General features: G+C 43.7%; 1 protein-coding gene across 3 annotated transcripts; it reads left to right on the forward strand.

Moving 5' to 3' along the window:
• The first annotated feature begins 852 nt into the window (after positions 1 to 852).
• LOC132913785 (protocadherin-like wing polarity protein stan) lies at positions 853 to 22355 on the forward strand. Of its 3 annotated transcripts, none has more exons than XM_060972367.1 (13): positions 853 to 1240; positions 10181 to 10751; positions 11275 to 12828; positions 13158 to 13995; positions 14236 to 18154; positions 18279 to 18645; positions 18713 to 18928; positions 19010 to 19582; positions 19661 to 20087; positions 20166 to 20403; positions 20469 to 20786; positions 20864 to 21451; positions 21715 to 22355. In XM_060972367.1, the coding sequence occupies exons 2-12, from the start codon at positions 10309 to 10311 to the stop codon at positions 21442 to 21444; spliced, it is 9474 nt and encodes a 3157-aa protein (XP_060828350.1). In that variant the 5' UTR covers positions 853 to 1240; positions 10181 to 10308; the 3' UTR covers positions 21445 to 21451; positions 21715 to 22355. The 3 variants fall into 3 exon arrangements, with proteins under 3 accessions (XP_060828350.1, XP_060828345.1, XP_060828340.1); XM_060972362.1 differs by having other exon boundaries at positions 20864 to 21440; positions 21711 to 22355; XM_060972357.1 differs by lacking the exon at positions 21715 to 22355 and adding an exon at positions 21559 to 21648 and having other exon boundaries at positions 20864 to 21440.
• The last annotated feature ends 67 nt before the right edge of the window (positions 22356 to 22422 follow it).

Raw genomic sequence — 22422 nt, forward strand, 5'->3', positions numbered from 1 at the left:
ACATGCGCGTTTAAATGTTTATGTGTCTCGTGCACGTACAAGAGAGAGTTTGCAGCAGTCGCCGACGCTGTCGACAGTAGCAAAGTGTGTGCTTGTGCCTTTTACCTAAATCTTCCATCGTATCCAACAAATTTCATTTTCAACATTTAAAAATCGTTTATATCAATAGACAAGTTACACAGGTTAGTAACTACAGAAATGACGAACTTCCAAGCTATATCTACCTATAGTTTTACGAAATTAGAAAGTACATGCATCCTACAACTATTTATGATACCGTATATTTCATATTTTCAATTCCTTGCCAGTAAAAACTGAAAATCAAAATTTACTTCTTGTTAATTGCAATTCTAATATGGCTACTTTTCAGTATTACATCAAGGTGCTATAAAGTTAATATAACACTAGAAAAATGATTAAAACAAAATCTCAGGTATTTAACAGTAACAAAATGATATATTCCAGATATTGGTTTCAAAAGATATTTGTATCTAGTAATCGATATCTAATATCTCGTTTAATGCAATAGACTTAGTTTCCTATTGCGTTGTCACTAGGCAGCAGATTTTTATGCAAATTCATATTTCTCAGAATATATTTAGGAGTTAGATAGAAAATTGTCTTATCTACTAATTCATTATAGCAGGTATTATACTTCTCATATTTTATACCTCTTTTCTATTCAATTTTGCACACCGAAACCTCTTATAAATGCATAAAAATCCGCGATTTAGTTATCACTTCGATATTCATTCGCTTTCGATTTCGATTTGGCGAGAGTGCAGTTCGATAAAAAGGAAATTCCTATATTTGCAGCGAATCGAAAAGTGAATTGACAATTTTGAAGGAAGGAGAAAAAGAGTTCTGCGTGAGAGAAAAAAAGAGCGCATTAAACGCGGATCGGTGGCCGGTGCGGAGATGGTCGTTTGATCGTCGCTCGAAGTCAATGTCGAGATACACGGTCGCAGGTAGTCGCCCTCTACTACGCTCGTACGTAAGATTGGTTCGTGCGTGTATGGTGGTTGGTAGTAGTCGCGACGCTGCCGAGAGCAGCTGAAGTGCGTGCACGTCGTTCTTCGTGATCTGGCCAACACGGTGTTCACGGCGTGTGTATGTGTAATTCGTTTCTCGTCGAATTTTGCGTGGTCGCAGGGAGAAAGTGCTGAAGACGGATTAAGGATCAAAGAGAAGCTGGGTGTGACTCGCAATGTGACAAAACTTCGCCGACCTTGGCGGGACGGTGAGTGACCTTTTTGAATGGCATGCACGTCGTCGCTTCATTTTTTATCCGTATACAGAACACCGAGGAGCGGAGAACTCGCCGGTGTTTCTACCGCTCGGCACTTTCTCACGGGAAAAATGTCTTATTAATTACGACGACAGCGAGACGTGTAACGAGCATCGACCACAATTATACTTTCTGCCTTCGCCTGCTGAACCCTTTTCACCGTGTTCCGGCGGTCAGATAGCCACGTTTTTTCCCTTTCTAACGTCACAGGTAGTATCTTCTTATTAACCTTTTACAAAATTCAAAGGAAACCTTGTTCTCTAATATGAGAATGCGATTCACGTCGCTTCTGTTGTTTTTAACGTTTGTCTCTAGAAAGAGAAGAGGAAAAAAAGAAAGGGAGGGAGAGAGAGAGAGACAGACAGACATATAGAGAGTAAGGAAGAGAAAGAAAGAGATAGTGGAAAAGGCGCGAGTATCTCCTTTCTAGTGGAAGAAAATTCTTGACATTTACGCATACAATTAGCCCATGCTGTATTTTATTTTCTCTAAACGCTTCCCGTATTCTGCCTACGTCTGTTTCACGCGCAATAACGTACGGTAGAGTTTGATCGATTCAACGTGCAACACATTGGCGTCTGGCTGTCCTTCTTGATGTTCTGACGTACGCAAATACGCATAGACACGCGGTGAAGACGCGCGTACGCGAATAATGATTTGCAAATGATACGTGATCGAAAGGTCTTCGATAAGAAGTGAAAGTTGTAAGGTGAGTAGAGAAGACTCAGGGGCGAATAAGAAGCCCGAAAAATGCTGCGTTAGAAAAATTTAGATACGCCGTTGCTTTGGAGGGTTAGCAGCCTCGTTTCCCCGAGCCGGCGAATCAATATTTGAGGGTAAGCGTCCCGACTGTCGGCGTCGAAGCTGCAGAACGTGAGTCACTCACCCCTGATTGCGAGGGAGAAGGAGAGAAGGATGACTCTTCTCTTTTCTCTTTCACCCTCTCTTCTTGTATCGCGGCTGGAGTAGGCTCGACTTGCCTCGACTCGACTCGACTCGATACGCGTTGCGCCGTTGTGTGCAGGAAGACTGCAACATTCAGGCGGAAGTTGCTCTTTCCATCTTCATCGTGTCACCCCAATGGGAACAAATATCGATCGATTTCTTTCACGTAACTAGACTACGGAGATTTAGGCGAATTTGTATTTTTAGGAAGAACACGTGAAACCAACATAATTGAAGATATTTGTTATTCCTCTATCGAATACGAATTTTATGCACATTTTATTCGGCCAGAAAAATGTTTAGTTTATTGGAAAAATTTATTTGTTTATTGAAACCCTTAATAAAATGTACGCAGTAAAGCTGTGCGTAAGGGTATGGCAAGCGAAAGAAAACAGAGCAACAAATGGATATCATTGTATAATATTAGGAAAAATTCTTTAAAATATCGTTTGAAATATCTACGCTACATGTGTAGAAATCGATCGATTCTTCATTTTATCGGTTTTCGGACTACATTTATCTGAAAATAATATCATAGAAATCATAGAAAGTTTTTTCTGTTTAATTATTACAGGCTTCGGAACGATATAATCGAGGAGAAATCGCTGGAGATGTAGAAATTTGTTGGGAAGAGCCGGAATTTAGCTTGACGTTCTCGGTCGTTAATCGCCGACGGAATTAAGAAATAAACGTGTATCGAAGTTGTCGTCGCGGGATTTGGCGGCGTTTTAATTAAGATACTTACGAATTTTCGGATTCCCTGTACAATCGTAAGAACGGAACGTTAATTTACGATCTTTAAAAGACGACCGTGCACGCATACGAGCGTGAAATGTATGCACCTAACTAAACCCGTTTGAGGGAGTCACGGTGGGAACAGGTTCCATAAAATTGAGCGTTCTTCCGTAGGACTTTTATCTCCGACTAACTATCTTTGCACCGTACCATATATAAAATACCACGGCCCTTTTCCGATTTTCTAAACGCGTTCTCTAAGTCTCAGTTAGAAAGTCAAATTCTTTTGATCCTATGCCGATTATCATCACTTTTTACATATTAGGTATCTTCTTTCGTTTTATACTTTAATTTAATTAAAATATCAATGTAGCTACGTTATTGGATACGAGAAGATAAGGCAAAATAGCAGTTCCAATAGATTTCTTCACTTTTAACTAATTTTAACACGTGCTAAATTTTATTTTATTAAAACAAATATCACCCTATGGGCCACGAAGAAATCAGCGAAAGCCTCCGACTGGATTTTTCATACTACGTACCACCGCCCTTACAAAATTTACAATGTCTCGGAGCCATCGTTGTCGCGCGAGATTAGAATCGCGTGACTTTCAGGAACGTAAATCGCGTGCAAGAATTTTTCGTTCGTATTTCTTCTTCCCAGCAACGGCGGAGAACGATATTAAGCACAATAGGATAGTTGTAAGTTAAAATAATGTTGGCTACCGTATTTATAATCGAGCGAAAGGCATAAGAAAGCGAAGAAGCGCAGACAGGAATGCTGGTACGATGACTGAATGAATGAGAATAAAGTGAAAAGTGGCATTTATTTTCGAATAAATCGAAAGAGGCACAGCCAGCATGACTATGTATATGGAAAGATAGTATCTCCGTGTAACACGATCACGATTCAAATCCTGGATTTATTCTCCAGTAACAAGTCGAACGCTATTTTGTTTGGATTCGTGGTAGATCGATCGCGGCTGCTTCTTGCAACTCATCAAATGGGATTTTAGGATTTTTATTCTCGCGAGATCTTTCATCGTCATCTTCCGTGACCAATTATCAGAGTTCGGAGAAGAGGAGACTCGCGTTCGAGAAGTCAATGAGCCAAGCTGTACTACGCTCGACTATGCTAGCCGGTCTACGCCTCGTCCTTTTCCGATTTTACCGCGCACCGTTACGTGAATATGGTTTCGCGTACACGTCTAACGGTTGTTATTGTAACTGCCTCGCAATACCACGGTTTTCATTCGATTTTTCATCGTACGCTTTCTAGAAACATTGATCGATCGTTCCGCAGTAAAATATTCAATTTATCGAGTGTTAGAAAATTTGTCATTCCGGGGAATTTAATCTCGCGTACGGCTTGATTATTTTTCCCATGCTTCTAGAACAATTCTAGAACAATTGTATTAATAATACATGCAAAATGTAAATTCCAATACGATGACTTCGCAATTTAAACTGCCTCGGAATACCGTTTAATCTGTCGTTCGTGCGATTCCAATAAAAATTCGTTGTCATTGCAGAATTATTAATTAATCGAGAAAGTTCTCTCGCTTTTTCTTACGGCGCAAGTAATGTAAAGAAATTATTCATCAAAATGTAAATCAAGTTATTCTGCATATTTTTGCATCGTTCTTCTTCGTCGTAAAAGCAAACGGCAGAAGTTTCAGTTGCGCGAAATTATTCCAAAACGTAGGATCTAATTCATCGATTGCCAGAAAATGTATTATTCCAAGAGTTTGATCTTCCATGACTTTGATTTGTCGTTCTGGAAATTTATTTTCCACATTCTTGGCAAGGTCGACATTGCGATTCAAGTATTCCATACTTACACGTATGTCTAATAACCGACAAATCGTTTGAATCGAAACGGAGTAGAGATAGATCGCATCTCTAATGGTAGTTTCATTGTCAATTAAGAGCTAACGAAGGATCATGCCATGTTCTCAGCAGTGATCATGTAGATACTTGCTTGGCTCTGCAACCTTGAACGGAACCGTGTACGTACACCGGTTATTGTAATAGGTATGCGGAGTTGTTCGCATGTTCATTCGTCAGGCGGTCAGATGGACGAAGGCGAGTCCACAAAACGAAAAGTTCTCAGGGATGCTGGCCCTGTTCTCTTCGCAGAAAAATAATTCCTCCCTAATTTTGGCCAATCTTCGCCGGCCGTTGCAGCATTGTAAAACACGAAGACGAGACGCGGATGATTGGGAAAAAAGAATTCATCGAAGATCTCGTAGAAATCGATAAAATGTTTTCTCGACTCTTTCATATCTTGCAATTTATCATGTAGGAAGATATTAACTACGAGATTATTTCGGAAGGCTAGATTCTAGCCTGGAGCATTACTTTCTAGGCTTAATTCGAGATTTAAAGAAAAAAAAGAAAAAATCGCAAGACTTTTTGATATCAGCTTTCCCGGTATGCTTCGAGAATATTTGCTAGCTTTTTATTTTATCTGAATTAGAAACACCAAAAACATTCAATAATCATTAAACTGTAAAGGTGGATATTTCATGCCCGAGGCTGTTTCGATCGGGTTAAGAATTTCTCGCAAGATAGTAGGTAGAGAAGCTTCTTTTCGTCGCTTAGAAAAATTTAACCGGCAAAAGTTTCGCCATAATCTCAGTTTACAACGCTTCAAGATGTTATATGAATTTTTGGGGAATTTTTTTAACAAGTATTATCTACTGAAAAATGCATCGCACACGAAAGACCCGCGTATTACACGTTTACAGTTCGAGGATACCGTAAAGACGTTTACGGAATAAGGGTTAATAATATGATGTGGTATGAGCACGGTTACGACGGTCCAGAACTTGAAATATCGCTAGCCATTACGTAGCCATTACAGAAAATTTAGTTTCACGAGAAACGTGTTTCCAGTTTACACGTTGCACTCTACAATTTTCCTTGAACCTCTGTAACCGCGTCAATTTTAGAGACTAAAAAGAAAAAAAAAATAAAAACAGGAGGAAGAAGAATCCTTTTCAGGAAGATATATTTTTAAAAAATAGGAAAAGGAAATCGAGTTTTTTAGTTGAAAACCGTAATGGTCGTTTAAATTCGCGAACAAATGGGCGAAATTCCACGTCGTTTTATTGTGCAATTATTTCACAGTTAGAGAAACAGTCGGTGCGTGTCGAGTCAATTTACACCGGGCTCTCTATGGGATTTCTGTGCACGGATTAATGGGATTCAGAGGATTTGTAGAGGCAGTGTCAGCTGGGGCTCGCTACGCGCCGCGTCAAAAGATCATTACCGGAGACTTGACGAACGATTACAAAGCAGCGTTGCGCCGTGTAACGTCGATGTAATCGATCGAGCAATAAATCCTGCTGCCTTTAAACTTTTTGACGGGGCATTTCACGCTTCCGAGTTCGGTCTGCTCGTGCGAAAAAACACGTGGCCCGTGTGATCCGGCGAAAAGTCGCGTGCCGGTCAAAATACTAAATTGAATCGCTGATCTCTGGAAAGGCCAGTAAACGTGGTTTATGTCTTCATTAAAACCAACCAAATCGTACGACTTGTCTTTCGTCGCTCGTTCTTAAGATCGTCCGACCGCTGGTCGGATAAGAAAACGGTTTAGTAACGTCGAGGCTAGTTTGAAGGCGAGTGGAGATGGGCTACTTACGGGGGCTTATCTACGCTTTCTGAGAAGCTGCCCGATCAATTTGAAAAGGTGCCTGTCATTAGGAGGGAAGATGCAGACGTGGCTTTCAAGGATAATTGGTAGGTTCGAGAATTCCAGGTCTGGTTGTCATGCCATATCTTTCGCGTAATCCGCGTAATTAATAGCTATTTCACAGAAAACAAAGGATACTCCGACCCTTTCCTGCGGCTAAATTACACCAATATGGGCAGTTTGCTGTATAAAGGTGTGTACTCACCGGTACATGTTCGCAAACAGTGTTTTGCAAGATCTTGGCGCGAACGTTTTCCGACCACTTTACCGACGACTTTCTCGGGAACATTTCTTCAAATAAACTCAGTTCACCGTATCTACAATGACATTGGATGTATCTGTAGTCTCTGGACATATCGAATTCGGATCGAGTTGAAGTTTTTCATATTTTTCATTCTTTGAAGAAAATTAAAAGGACGAAAAAACGTCGGCGAGTATCTCATCGGCAAACTCTGTTAATTGCTGTTATCTCTTATTTGCTGTTATTCGATGACCGAAGACGATGAATAGTATGTTCGCGAATAGTATGCGAATAAACGGAAAGCGGACGATGGACTATCCACGACGTATGGTATTTAAAAAAATTAAGCGAGTATTCGGTTTAACCATCGTGGACAATTAATTTTACGTAGTGGAGAAACACAGGAGTACAAGGATAGGAATCTCCAGGCGAAAAGATGTTATCGTTATCGCGCATTTTCCACCAGGCGGTTAACCGGAATTTAAGAGTCGGCAACGTGTGAGCGAGAACGAGCATGGAATATCAAGCTGTCTGCACCGTCCATGGAATACCATCGCTGAACGCGTTTCATCGTGTAAGAACGTACGCACCCAAGCTCGGAGGAAAATTGATCGTCTTTCGAGCCATTTTTTTTCAAGCTCGTTCGATTCGGAGCAAATGGAGCCGAAGAATAATCGTTCGCAATTATATTGGAAGTGCGATCATTTCCGAGTAAACGTAGCCGGAGTAAACGTTTAACACGAACGACAGAGAACGGTAGTTGGCACGTAGGTGTTACACTCATTGATTCGTATCTGATTCGTTCAAGCAATTATGTTAATAACGACGGACGAAGGCAGACATAGCTCGAGGTTATTACAGGGCACCAGCGTGTCTGAAACTTTAGCTCTACTACTATCTTAACGATCTGTGAATCGTTTCGTCCTACGCGTTACCGTAAACTCATCGGTGCAATCTCGAAGTCGAGAGCGAGCGCGGATGATTCGCGAGTTTTCTTCTCGCGCAGTCGTACGGTGTGCAATTTCGTTTTCTATGCAGCTCACTCGACGGATCTTCTTGCGACACGTTGGTCACGCATGGTACCGGTTTTTACCGCTGAGTTTCTGCGATGCGATCGTGGACTCGCGTAAGGGAAAGGTGGCAAAACGTAGCAAACGTTGGATAAAGCGCGGACATTAGAGACGAAAGCGTAAGGAAGCGATTTCTTGGTGATTCATTCGAGCGGAGTATTATCGGAGCTGAGGAGAAACTCGTCATGCTCGGCAGTAACGAAGAGTCGATCGCGTGTGGTATGGCAATTTTTATCGTAAGTTTCTGCCGAGCAAAAAATGACAAAGCGGTGATAAACGTTGCTGTGTACATCGGGGATGAGAGCGCGAAGAAGACTATAGCTTAGTAATTATTCCGAGCGAAGTATTATCGAAGCGAAGGGAAGATCGTGCGTCGCGTCGCGAAGAGGAACGAAGAAGCGGCCCTCCGCCTATAAGCATCACGTCCCTGGCCACCTCCTCGGCTCCTTCGTTCGTTTTTTTCTTGTTCTCGTCGGGTCGTTTTGTTCTGAAGGCGAGTCGGCTGGTCCGTGCTCGTTGTCTACCTGCTCGTAGCTGGTTGTGCAAGCGGTGGTTCGATTGGTTCGTGCCGATGCACCATCCGTTTGGATTGGTCAAACCGGATCGGTTAGCCTCCGGGGAAGGAGGATCGCGAGCCGATGCCACCAGAGACCTATCGTGCTCTTGCTACGGTCAACTAGTCCCGTGATCTCGAGGACCGGCGATTCTCTAATGCAACAAGACAAACAGGACAAAGAAGAAGATGCTCGTTGCAGACGGTCGTCCTTTGCGCCACGTATTACCTTGGGCCTTATTAAACACGCGCAAACGCGTTGAAACGGGTTGCCGTTACAGTACCACAGTACGAGTAGAGTGGACCATTTATAACTATACCGAGCCTCCCCTTCCAATAACACAGCGTTCCAAGTCGTTGGAGAATCGTTCGTTCGGATGGGATAATAGAGGAAAACTTGCACCTTTCGTATCGTAATCTTACTTAGAAGAAATTTTTTACTTCTTCATTACGTATTTTCGGACGCCTCACGATGGTGTACTATGTCAGAGAATGCTCGATATCTTAAGATCCGAATGCTTGAAAATTAGAATTTTACGAGATGGCTGGTACGTTACAACAACGAACAGGTTGAACGAATTTGCCGTAAAAGGGAACGCGAGTCTCTTGGTGCAAGGAGGGTGAAACGAGCGGAAATCGTCGTTCCCACGTTTTACACCGGGTATCGCATTCTCACACTGGCGGAAGATATTCGGTGCGAGAAAGCGGCGGTGCTAGATGCGTTTTTTCATCGATTCTTCTGCGCTTGAAGGAAATGCAATTAACTGGAAACGAAAAGTTCCTTCTCGTTGCGATTAATAAAGTCCAACAAAACTCTTGATTTTCCTGTAAACGAACTCGTCTACCGCTTTTTCCTCCTAGTTTCCTAGGTCGTGCGTACTCGATGACCTCTTCTAGGTACGATGAATTATTCAACGGCTCTCGAGGCTTCTTGGTTCTCTTGCTTGGTCTAAAATATTTTGTGAGTTATCAGAGTGAAGAAAGCGAACGATTCCAATTCTCTTTTCTTGCTCGTGTCTGGCTCAAGGTCATGATCTTTGAACCAACGAGTGGCACGATTGCTTCTCGTGTCCTCTACTTAGACGTTGAAACCAGTTTAAAACCAACCGAACTAAGAAGCAACGCTACCTGCTTTATTATTAAAACAATTAGTATTACATTAACCAAATAAATATCTTACGAGCTCGAGTAAAGAGTATAAAAATCAAAATGACACGAGATCAACGTCGAAGAGAAACGATTTTCCGATTGTTTCAAGAAACATATATATTTAACTTATTAATTGTTGCATTCTTTCGTTTGCGATTCTTTTTCAGCCGATTCGCATTATCGAATTTTCTTTTGAATTCCATTTTTCAGTTTCCGTTTCTTCCTCCACCTATCTTCTCAAATACGTAAATTTTCAAGAATTCGAAGTATCTATACATTTTTACCTATTACGATACCCCTTGCTCCAACTGCCGAAGGAAATTCCTGAAGGTTCGGATCTGTCCCTAAGACATGAACTGGAATGTCGAGGAAACGTCGGAACGAAACGCGACGTGTTATCGTAAAGGCGATAGAGAGTCAAAGAGGACCACAGATATGCGTCTATCGTTCGATGAACACCGTGAAAGTTTCAAATCTAAAAACCAGATTTTCTATTTTACAGATGGAAGGCCGCGCGAGCGTACGTTGAACCGAACGAGCGAGCAGAAAGGGGATCGGCGACAATGGGACACTTGTCTGGGAGGGTAGAACACGCGAAGAAGGAGCGGTTGTTGTAAGAGGGTGGTTGTCATGGCGAGGTGGAAATGGATCTTCTCGTTGCTCGCGGCCTTCTGCACCCTGACCGACGCGTACCTGGCGGTGCTGTCTTCGAGCACGCCCGCAGGCAGCGTGGTTTTCGAGGCAGGTGTACCGCAGCTGGGTGGGCGTCGAAAGTACGAGGTCTCGAACGAGAGGACTGCCTGGTTTGCCAGGAAGCTGCTCAAGGTGCATCCTCACACTGGCCGGGTCACGTTGGCGCGACCTTTGAGCTGCGACGGTCTTCAGTATCCGCGAATCTTCACCTTCTACGTGGACTCGACCAGTTCAAGGTTAGGCAGACCGACGATCGACTATTACAGTCTGCCACTCAGGATCCTGATCACCGGTTGTGGCGGAGAGAATCGAGATCTAGCTGCTACCAGGGGATGGATGGCGGAGACTTTGGCCTCGTACGCTATGCCCAGCACCGAGAGGTGAATCTTCGGTTTTTAACTAATTACTAGCCTATCGTTTTCATTGTTACACGTACCTTTTACATCGCTCTTTGAAAATACTCCCTTCGTTTTATCCGATGACTCGATAAATAACGTTGGCACGTACATCGAGAGATTTAGTTAGGAAATTAAACGAAGGAAATTGATATTCGGGATTTTTGTACGCGATTAAAATAAAGAAACGATGAAAGTGAGAAGGATAATATCAGAATCGATGAGATCTAATTCGATTTAAATTTACAATATAGGAAATTACTTCTCGGACAATCGAATACGTCGACCCAACGGGAGACTCCCCGTGGCTGATGTTCATTTAGATAATTTGCTGGTAATTAGCTCGCCGCATTAACTGCTATGCGAGCTTCGTTCCTATTTTTCTATGATTAATTCACGTGACGTGACAGCGTAGTAGTTAACGCGCGCAGTTTTACCGGGAAACAAGCAACGGTAATCGCGATAAGGGATAATAAGATTCGCATGCTGTTCTTCTGTCTGCCAACAGGTTTACGGAGGTTTGCCTTAGAACGTCTCAGCTGGTAGCAGCGTTGCGAGACTTCCTTCCACAGACTGCCCTAAAAGAGTGCGAGACTAGGTGGGGTGGCGTAGCGGATCCCAGGTTTCTGATCGAAGGTGCAGCAGGAGATTTGGTCTCGGCAACGGAGCAATGCTTGGTGGATCCTCTTTGGAAAATCTCCGTGTCGATGAATCTCAGATGTGGCATTGAGTCGCGGTTAACCGACGCGGAACATCGTCTGAAGATCGTCTTTCATCACCGTCAACTGGACGACACGGATCTCGGCAGGCGAGTCCGCAGAGAATTGAAGAATCAGTCTCCGTATTTCGAGCAATCCCTGTACGTTGCGGTCGTCGAAGAGGAAAAAGAACCTGGCGCGTACGTAACATCCGTCAGAGCCAGGGATCCTGAAGGAGGCACTGTTCGTTATTCCATGAGTTCTCTGTTAGATGCACGATCACAGGCGTTACTCGTCTTGGATCCAGTTACGGGAAGGGTTACGACACGCGCTAGATTAGACAGAGAGAGCGTGGACGTTCACTATTTTCGGGTACTTGCCGTGGACGACTCGTTCCCTCCGAGAACCGGTACTACCACCTTACAGGTGAACGTCCTGGATACGAACGATCACGCGCCAACCTTCGAGTGGCCGGAAGACGAGGCTTCTATCAGAGAGGGTGTACCAGTTGGTTCTACGGTCGTTACGGTCAAAGCTACGGACCAAGATGCAGGTAGAAACGCCGAAGTCGAATATTCCATCTTATCGACGACTAGCGGCAGTGGAGTAGCGAACGCCGACGACGCTCTGACCTTCAGGATAGATCCGAGAACCGGAGTTGTTACAACGCGTACGCCTCTCGACAGAGAAAAAACCGAGGTGTACACGGTCATTCTGAGCGTGTCCGATCAGGCGACACCACCTTCCGCGCGAAAATCTGCGAACGCCACGCTGGTAGTCCGCGTGCTAGACGATAATGATAATTACCCTCAATTCACTGAACGTACCTACTCTGCTTGGATACCGGAGGACTTGGATTACACGGCGAATCCGGTGATAGCGCGCATACGCGCAACGGACGCGGATTCGGGGAACAACGCGGCTGTTCGATACGCCATAATCGGTGGAAACACGCAGAATACTTTTTCCATAGACTCTATGATCGGCGACGTGGCTCTCGTCAAGCCTCTGGATTACGAATCCACCAGGAGTTACAAGATAGTTATACGCGCTCAGGACGGTGGTTCGCCAGCCAGGTCGAACACTACGCAGTTGTTAGTGCACGTAGGAGACGTGAATGATAATGCGCCGCGATTTTACACCAGTCACTTTCAAGAGTCCGTGTCGGAGAACGTTCCTATAGGATACTCGATGCTGAGGATACAGGCGTACGATGCTGATGAGGGTGCGAACGCTCAAATAAAGTACACTATAGGGGCGCGAGACTTCTCCGGAGCTTCCACCGAAAACTTCCCCATAACCGTTAACACGGAGACTGGGTGGATCTATACAACGAAACAGCTCGATCGTGAACAATGTTCAAGGTACAGTTACATTTAAGCATCATAACTGTCATGATCCAAATTAAAAAACTTATGCTATAGGAGTTCATAGTTTGGTTTAAATAATTTCTGGTTAAGAATAATCGTCGTAAATGATCGAAATGCGGTTAAGTAGATTTGGCTATCGGTGATCATTATGGAGAGGGAAAATATTTTTTGGTTTCTGGTAATCTTTGTTTGGTTACTTTCGATCATCGTCGATTTTAGGTACTTAGGTCGATCCTCGGTACTAGATATTATCTACGAGTAATATCAACGAAAGTTGACAATCGTCTCTCATTATATATCAATTGATTAAACTCTTTATTTAGGTACCAGTTCACCGTGATCGCAGCGGACTCTGGTGAAGTACCAAAATCTGCGAGCGCTACCGTGATACTCACCGTAACCGACGTGAACGACAACGATCCTTATTTCGACCCTAAGAACTACGAAGCTGTGGTCTCCGAAGACGATCCCCCGGGTACTCCTGTCACCTCTGTCACGGCGACCGATCCTGACGAGGACGCTAGGATACATTACGAAATCACCGCTGGCAATACTAGAGGTCGATTCTCGATCGCGTCTCAGAATGGACGTGGTTTGATAACAGTAGCTCAACCGCTCGATTACAAACAAGAAAAAAGGTTCGTTCTTACTGTCACGGCTTCTGATAGCGGTGGTAGGACCGACACAGCTCTCGTTTATGTCAACATCTCGGACGCCAATAATTTCGAACCGGTTTTTGAGAACACACCGTACGCTGTGTCACTGTTCGAAGATGCGCCCATTGGCACAACAGTTCTCGTCGTCAGCGCGACCGATTCAGATGTTGGAAAGAATGCTCAAATCACCTACAGCTTAGGCACCGATGGTGGGGAGTCAGCGTCCGAATTTACCATAAATCCACAAACAGGAGCTATCACGACCACTCGTACTTTGGATCGTGAACTTGTACCTGGCTATTTCCTAACTGTTACCGCGAGAGATGGAGGCGTGCCACCTTTATCGGATACCATCAACGTGGAAATATCCGTTACGGATGTGAATGACAACGCTCCTGTTTTCGAAGCTCCTCAATACCAAGGAACCATTCCGGAAGATGTTGCGGGTGGTACTAGTGTTCTCAGAGTTTCCGCCACCGACGCGGACACAGATCTCAATGGCAGAGTAAGAACAATTTGAATTTCGCTGATCAATCTTTTTGAAATTCTTTTGAAGCAGACGAGATATAGTCGTAATGGTAAAAAATTGAACGACATATCGTAACAGTTTTGATAGTAAGCGTTAATAGTAAAGTATTAAGAGTAGAAGGTTGAGTGTAATAGGTAAATTGTGTGAGACGTTTGTATTTAAAGTACACCGTGTTATAATAAGTAAATCGTGTCTATCATTGTACCATTGTTTTAGGTGAGATACGCTTTGGAGGACGACGGGGATGGTGCCTTTGCTATAGACTCAAGCACAGGTGTAATTAGAACAGCCAAGCCATTGGACAGAGAATCTGTCGCCATGTACACTTTGAAAGCAGTTGCGATGGACAGAGGATCTCCCTCTCTCTCGACGGTAGTGCCAGTGACAATTAAAATACAGGATGTGAATGATTCTCCACCCGCTTTTGAGAACGACAAAATCGTTCTTTACATAGCCGAAAATTCACCGATCGGTTCAACCGTCGGTGAAATTTACGCGCACGATCCGGACGAAGGACCAAACGCCGTTGTACAGTATTCCGTGATAGGAGGCGAAGATTCAAACAGTTTCGCCCTGAATGTCAGGTCAGGTGCGGATCGCGCGGAACTGATTACGCTCGAAGAACTGGACTACGAGTCGCCAAAGAAAAAGTTCGAGTTAGTCGTGCGTGCCGCTTCGCCTCCTTTGCGATCGGATGCTCTAGTTCAGATACTAGTAACCGACGTGAACGACAACGCGCCCGTATTGAAGGACTTTCAGATTATATTCAATAACTTCAAAGACTTTTTTCCGACCGCTCCCATAGGCAAGATACCTGCTGTGGACGCGGACGTCACGGATAAGTTAACATACACCGTGCTTGCTGGAAACAATGCCAATTTGATCGACTTGAACAGAACCACCGGTGAAATCCGACTGTCGCCGCAATTGAACACGAATGTACCACGTGTCGCGACGATGGAGGTGTCCGTCACGGACGGTATCAACGAGGTCAAGGCGACGATGACTCTCTCGGTGCGCCTGATCACCGATAAAATGCTCCTCAATTCCATCACCGTTAGATTAGACGACATGACGGCCGAGGCTTTCCTCAGTCCTCTGCTGGGATACTTTCTGGATGGTTTGGCAGCAATTATCCCGTGCCCCAGAGAGAACATCTTTCTCTTTAGCATACAGGAGGACGCCAATGTAAATGGGAAGATCCTAAACGTGAGCTTCTCTGCGCGTAAAGTAGAACCAGGCGTGACGGACGAGTTTTACAGCCCGCAATTTCTTCAGGAACGTGTGTATCTGAACAGGGGTATACTGGCGAGACTGGCCACAGTTACGGTACTACCGTTCGACGATAATCTTTGCGTCAGAGAACCCTGTTTGAATTTCGAGGAATGCGTAACGGTATTAAAGTTTGGAAATGCTTCTGGATTCGCTAGTAGCGATACTGTATTGTTTAGACCTATATATCCGGTAACGACCTTCGCGTGCAGATGCGCGAAGGGTTTCACCGGTAGCAAGGAATCTTACTTATGCGACACGGAGGTTAACTTATGCTACTCGAATCCGTGTATGAACGATGGCACTTGTTACAGAAGAGAAGGAGGATACGCGTGTTTCTGTGGCCCTGAATTCGCGGGAGAAAACTGCGAAATATCGTTGAACAAGGACTCTTGCGCTCCAGGAATCTGTAAAGGAGGTTCTCAGTGTACCATGAAAACGACTGGCGGTTTCACTTGTGAAGGTTGTCCTGTGACGACTCTAGAAAGCGTGACTCCACTCTGCGAGCTGAAAGCTCGTAGCTTTGGATCGGCAACGTTCCTCACGTTCGCGTCTCTGAGGCAAAGACACAGGCTGCATATCAAATTAAGATTCGCTACCGAAGCAGCAAACGGTCTTTTGCTTTACAACGGGCGATACAACGAGAAACACGATTTCATAGCTTTAGAGATAATCGATTCCGAGGTACAGTTCAGCTTTTCCCTTGGCGACGAGATTACCCGAGCGAGTGCCAGCATACCTGGTGGAGTATCCGATGGTCAGTGGCACGAAGTAGAAGTCTCTTACATAAATAAAACTGTAACGATCTCGCTCGACAACTGTGACGTTGCTCTCGCTTTGGAATACGGCAAGAGACTTGGATCGAGATGGTCTTGCGCGGGGAGAAGCGAACAAGTGTTGGAGGAACGTTGCAGCATCGTCACCGAGACGTGTCATCGATTCTTGGATCTAACAGGACCTTTGCAATTAGGTGGCCTGCCTGCTATACCATCCAGTTTTCGTATCAGAAACAAGGATTTCGTGGGTTGCGTCAGCGACCTGTACATCGATCATATTTTCATCGATCTAAATTCATTTGTAGCCGACAATGGCACTAATCCTGGTTGCCCAGAGAAGGTTTCTTTCTGTTCATCGACTCCGTGCAAAAATAACGGCAAGTGTCGAGAGATATGGTCCGGTTTCGTTTGCGAGTGCGAAGAGAATTTTGCTGGACCTACCTGCGCCGATGAAGTCGGTAAACCATGGAACTTCCACGGCGACGGAATGCTCAGCTTTAATCCTTTACTAAGACCCATCCAGCTTCCCTGGTTAACAGCGCTCAGTCTAAGAACGCGATCCAAGCAGGCGTTCGTCATGAGCGTGCAAATAGGGCAGAACAGTTCTGCGTTGCTGGAGATCCGAGAGGGTAAACTAGTTGCTCTGTTAGACGGCGCGGACATCATTCAAACATGGAACGACGTCGCCGACGGCGAATGGCACAGAGTGGAGATCACCTGGCAAAGTGGTCACGTCTCTCTCGATATCGATTACCGGAATAGGCCCATATCCTCGTCATTACCAGCGAAATTACAGGGTCTGTACATCGGTAGGATACTGGTCGGTGGACCGGAGCAATCGATGAACACCGAGCTACCATATTTCGACGGCTGCCTCCAGGATATTCGTATAGGCAGCAACCAGAGCGTATTATTAAGACCGACCGTTCAGGAGAATGTCGCGACCGGCTGCAGTTCGGAGGCCGAGTGTAACGTCGACTGTCCGGAAGCATCGATTTGCGTTCCAAAATGGCAAGCGGGTGAGTGCGTCTGCGCGACCGGTCGCGTAGGACGTAATTGCGACCGCGTTTGTGATTTGAATCCCTGTAACAGTACTGGAACCTGTATCGAGGATACGACCTCTCGTAGGGGATACAGATGCGATTGTAACTCGCCAGAATACTCTGGAGACTACTGCGAGATTAAAGCTGACCAACCTTGCCCGGCAACCTGGTGGGGCTCGCCTGTGTGTGGGCCATGTCATTGCGACGAGTCCAAGGGCTATGATCCTGCATGCAATAAGACCACAGGCGAATGTTACTGTAAGGAGAATCACTATCAACCTTCGGGTAAAAAGGAGTGCATTCCATGCGAATGTTATACAACCGGAAGCTTCGGTCCTCGCTGTGACACCGAGACTGGACAGTGCCGATGCAGAATCGGGGTCATTGGACGGTCTTGCACGGCGTGCCCCAATCCATATGCCGAAGTCACTCTTCGTGGCTGCGAGGTGGTGTATGATGGGTGTCCTAGATCTTACGCCGAAGGTTTATGGTGGCCGAGGACCAAGTTTGGAATGACTGCTGTCGAGGATTGTCCTGATATCGCCGAAGGAAAGACTTCTAGATCCTGTGACGACAAACTGGGTGGTTGGCAAGAACCTGATCTCTTTAACTGTACCTCAGAAGCGTTCATCGAGCAAAGACATCAGCTAGCCGCGTTAGAGACCAAGGATTTGACTTTGAATACCTATGTCGCTGTTAAAATAGCAAAAGACGTGCACAAAGCGGTGAACGCGACCAAAGACTTGTACGGAGCTGATCTGTTGATCGCAGAATCCTTGCTGATAGCATTGTTGCAGTATGAAGAGAGTTTGGTCGGATTGAACTTGACTCATAGCCAAGATAAAGATTACGTTTCTCATTTGGTTGGCATTTCTAGCCATATTCTGAAGTCCAAATATGCGGAGAAATGGTCGAGGATTGAGATTCTTAACGGTGATACTCCTGACAAGATTTTGGATGCAATGGCGAATTATTTGAAGACATTGACTGCGTCTCAACATGATACTTTTACTAATCCTTTTGAAGTAGTCGACACTAACGTTGGTAAGCAAGATGAATATTTTTGTTCTCTTTTTTTAGTCAATAACATTTACAATTATTTGTAATTGTTCAAATTTGTTGAATGATTTATTACAATTTATTGATCCTGAGTGATTTATTTTTGCAGTGTTAGGTTTGGATGTAGTAACTTCTGAAAGTTTATTCGGATACGAGACTGCAGAATACATGGATGATCCGTCAGCGTCTACGGTAAGGCCAACTGAAGCGGATCAGAAGGTTGTCTTGCCTGATACTTCTGCGTTCTTGTCGTCCCCTGCTCATTTCGGCCCGTCAATTACTTTCCCAAAGTATAACAATTACATGGCCGATCCAAGCAGATTCGATCCATATTCAAAGATACGAGTGCCTCTTAATATATTAGGCATAAAACCTCTAATGCAAGGGGAATTAAATGTTAAGAAAAGTTTGGTCAATCGAAAGGCTGTGTTGAGTTACGTGCAATATAAGCAATTAGGTGCCCTGCTGCCTCAAAGGTAAATAATTATATTCATTATCTCGCATGGATTAGCAACATCGATTATAATTCATTTTTTTTTTCAGATTCGATGATTCCGTGGCAGTTAGATGGGGCGTAGAAGTAGCGGTAGGCTCGCCAGTCGTAACAGTATCCGTTTTAGTACCTTCGGATGACGGTTACGAGTCTCTGACTGGAATTCCTTTGCAATCCCCGGTTCAAATTAGTCTTTGGCTTAGCGAGAAGGACGAGTTTAAGACTAGAACCAATCCACAATGTGTACATTGGAGTACGATTAGAGGGTACGTTCTGTAACGCTTCATTCGCTCCTTGAACTCTACCTGGACCGAATCGTTCGTCTTAAATTTGTTTGTGTGTTACAGAATCGGTGAATGGAGCCGAATAGGTTGTACTACGGAAGTCGAGGATGATTCTCTGTCTTTCGGTACCATCGTAAACTGCTCCTGTTTCCAGTTATCCACTTTTGCAATACTAACGGACGTACTTGATCCAGAATACGTCCCAGAACCGTCTTTACTGGAAGATGTAACGAGCTATAGTGCATTTATGCTCGCGTTGCCTTTGCTATTATCTGCCTTACTCATTCTGGCTTTGATACGAGGCGGTGGTACAAATTCGAATAGCATTCATAAAAATTTGGTAATGTGCGTTTTCTTCGCCGAAGTGCTCTACTTGATCGCGCTCAAAGCCAGAAGTCCTCTAGTCTCGAATGAGTTTCCGTGTAAACTAACGGCCATTGGTTTACACTATGCTTGGTTGAGTACATTCTCGTGGACTTTGGTGGACTCCATTCATCTATATCGAATGTTAACCGAAATGAGAGACGTGAACCATGGACAAATGAGATTCTATTATACAATGGGCTATGGAGCTCCAGCTATCATCGTTGGACTGACCATCGGTGTCAGAGCCGATCAATACGGAAACTTTTATTTGTTCGTATAATTCTACTTTTTACTTAAGTATTCTAACAAAAGAAACATTGTTCATGATAAATATTTGATCTATTTCAGCTGTTGGTTATCAATTTATGAAACCGTGATCTGGTCTTTGATAGGACCAGTTTGTCTAGCAGTTTTTGTGAACTTCTGCATTCTTGTGATGTCAGTACGAGCGGCGTTTACATTAAAAGAACACATTATGGGTTTTGGAAATTTGAGGACGTTACTCTGGTTATCGGTAGCTTCGTTACCTTTACTTGGATCTACATGGACTCTGACAGTTCTCAATGCCTCCGAAAATTCTCCAACATTGTCATACCTGCTTAGTATAGCAGTAGTCGTTCACGCATCGTTTAGTTTGGTTGGTTATTGTTTCATTAATGGTAGAGTAAGAAGGAATCTGTATTTAAGTTTACTGAGATGCATTGGGAAAAAGACACCTTTGTTAGAAGGAAGTATGGGAAACGGAAGCAGCAGCCAGAACGTAAACGGTCACTCGGTACGTCAAATAATTGAATTCAATTGTATTAAACGAAGAGTGGAAAAAGTAATTTTTCTAACTTGAATAATATTACAGCGGTCTGCGTTGGCGTACTCGTCGACGTATAGTGGAGCAGAGTCCGTGTGTAGGAGAGTCCACGTAGGAGTCTCGACGAGTAGTACAACTTCACGAAGTACAAATAAAACTGGGTCCAGCCCCTATCGTAGCGATACACATTTAAGGCATACGTCAACATCCACGAGCAATTATAATAGTGACAGAGATCCCTATATGTCTTCTAGAAGCCATAGATCAACGTTACATTCTAGACAAGGTATTTGTTGGAGTCAAGTTTGATCTGAAGTCGCTGTTACTTCTAATAATTATAACAATTCATAGAAGCGACAGAACCAAGGAATCAACGTAGAGATTCCGAATCAGATTCAGACGGATCCCAAGCAGAAGGTGGAGGAAGAAGCTTAGATCTTGCGAGTTCGCATAGCTCCGACGAAGAAGATGTTACGTCAAGGTCGCACCGAAATATGGGCGTCTCGACGCAGCAACCAGTCGCACACAATTATTTGCCTAATATTCACAGCAATCCTACTGAACACTTGAACATACTTTGCTCAAACACGGAACTATTCCCAAACATTAAACCAATTTACGCGCCTAGGTGGAGTTCTCAGTTACCAGAAGCATATTTATCATCAAATGGTAATCCTCGATAAGCTGTAAAACCTTATAGTATTAGAATGTTATAAATCAAATTTCAACGACCTTTTTATTTATAGTAATCGACGTGCGCGGAAGTCAATGGTCTGGAGGTACCATGTCTGACAACGAAATGGCCTCGAACAAGACTTCCAGTCCGAATCCACTGCCTTATCCCGAAATGAATTCGCCTCAGAAGAGTCAACCGGATGAAAATTATTCGGAAGGGGAAGAAAAGCTTCATCACTTAGGAGAAAAATACTTGTTCCCATATACAGCTGAGGAAGATCACACTGTCTCACCTACTCCATACATGCTACCCATTTCTTCGCGCATTCTTGCATCCAGCATGAGTCATCATTCGCAAAATTCAAACCATGAGAATCTGAGTGGCTCGGAAAGATATGGAAGTCTGAAGAGGGGGCAGAGTCTACATGGTTCTCAACACGATAACCTCAGTGGCTCGGAAAGATACGGTAGCTTAAAGCGCGGCAAAATTACACCGACTGTGCTAGAAGATTCACCGGAATATATCCTACCTATGAGCGGTAGAATATTGTCCAGTTCACTGACTCACGATTTACAACATAGCAATGAATTGGCTGCGCTCAGACAACAGCAGCAGCAACAATACGAACAGACCATTACAGAGACCGAGTAAGTATGATGTATTACATTTGAGAAAAATATCTTGCGTCACAACAAATGGTATCGATACAGTTTAACTAAGTTCATTTGCTTTATAATTTACGCTTACCCTGGATGTGACAATTAGTGAAGAGGTAAGCGTCTGTAGGAATATTACATAGCTCTAGAACTATTTATTATGCTACTAAAAGTACTTATTAAAGTAAAAGTCACACTGAGTTTGAAGCTTTAATGTGATAATGTAGGTTGTTAATTTCTTTCTAATTTTTGTTGTTTCAGGAAGGATACTAATGCGGAAACGTCGGTATGACGATCTCCGTGCTACAAACAAACACCGTACAAAGTAATATAACGTACTTAGCTTAAAATTCAAATGATTAAATATATATATATAGATATAGATATATATATATATATATTTCTTAGAGTGGTAATTGCTCTAAGGTATATTTTAAGAGCGGCCATGACTGTACTTACAAAGTTAGCCATATGGATTAGTATGTATGTGTGAGTGCCTGTACGTATCTATATACATATGCTTGTCGGTATTTCGTTTCGTGTGATTCCAGCTTCGGTTCGGAAGCGACTCTTTCGACTTCTTCGTTAACGATAAACGCGACGAATGGTCGGAAGACATATGATCTCTAGTTCATTTCATCATTCGTGTAATTAATATCACTTTCTCTAGTACCTTAATTTTTAAACTCAGTATTGTGCAATGTATACATTCCAATTTGATTTTATATTTAGATTCTATTTTCTTCCTTCATTTTCTTTTCTCTCTCTTCTTTTTTTAAGAAGTTTACAATGTTTTATACATGCCATGTGGAAGAATCGTACAACGGTGCGGCGCAATTTCCATAGTTTTGTATATATTTATATGAAAAGAATGTGACAAAATACATAATTTATACATATCCTTCATCGGGTGACCGCGAATTTTCTACATTCCGTTCATTTATTCTGTTTCTCTCATTAGTTGCTTAGATAT

This window comes from Bombus pascuorum, chromosome 1 (assembly GCF_905332965.1).
Source record: "Bombus pascuorum chromosome 1, iyBomPasc1.1, whole genome shotgun sequence".
In the NCBI taxonomy this organism is placed as follows: Eukaryota; Metazoa; Arthropoda; class Insecta; order Hymenoptera; family Apidae; genus Bombus; species Bombus pascuorum.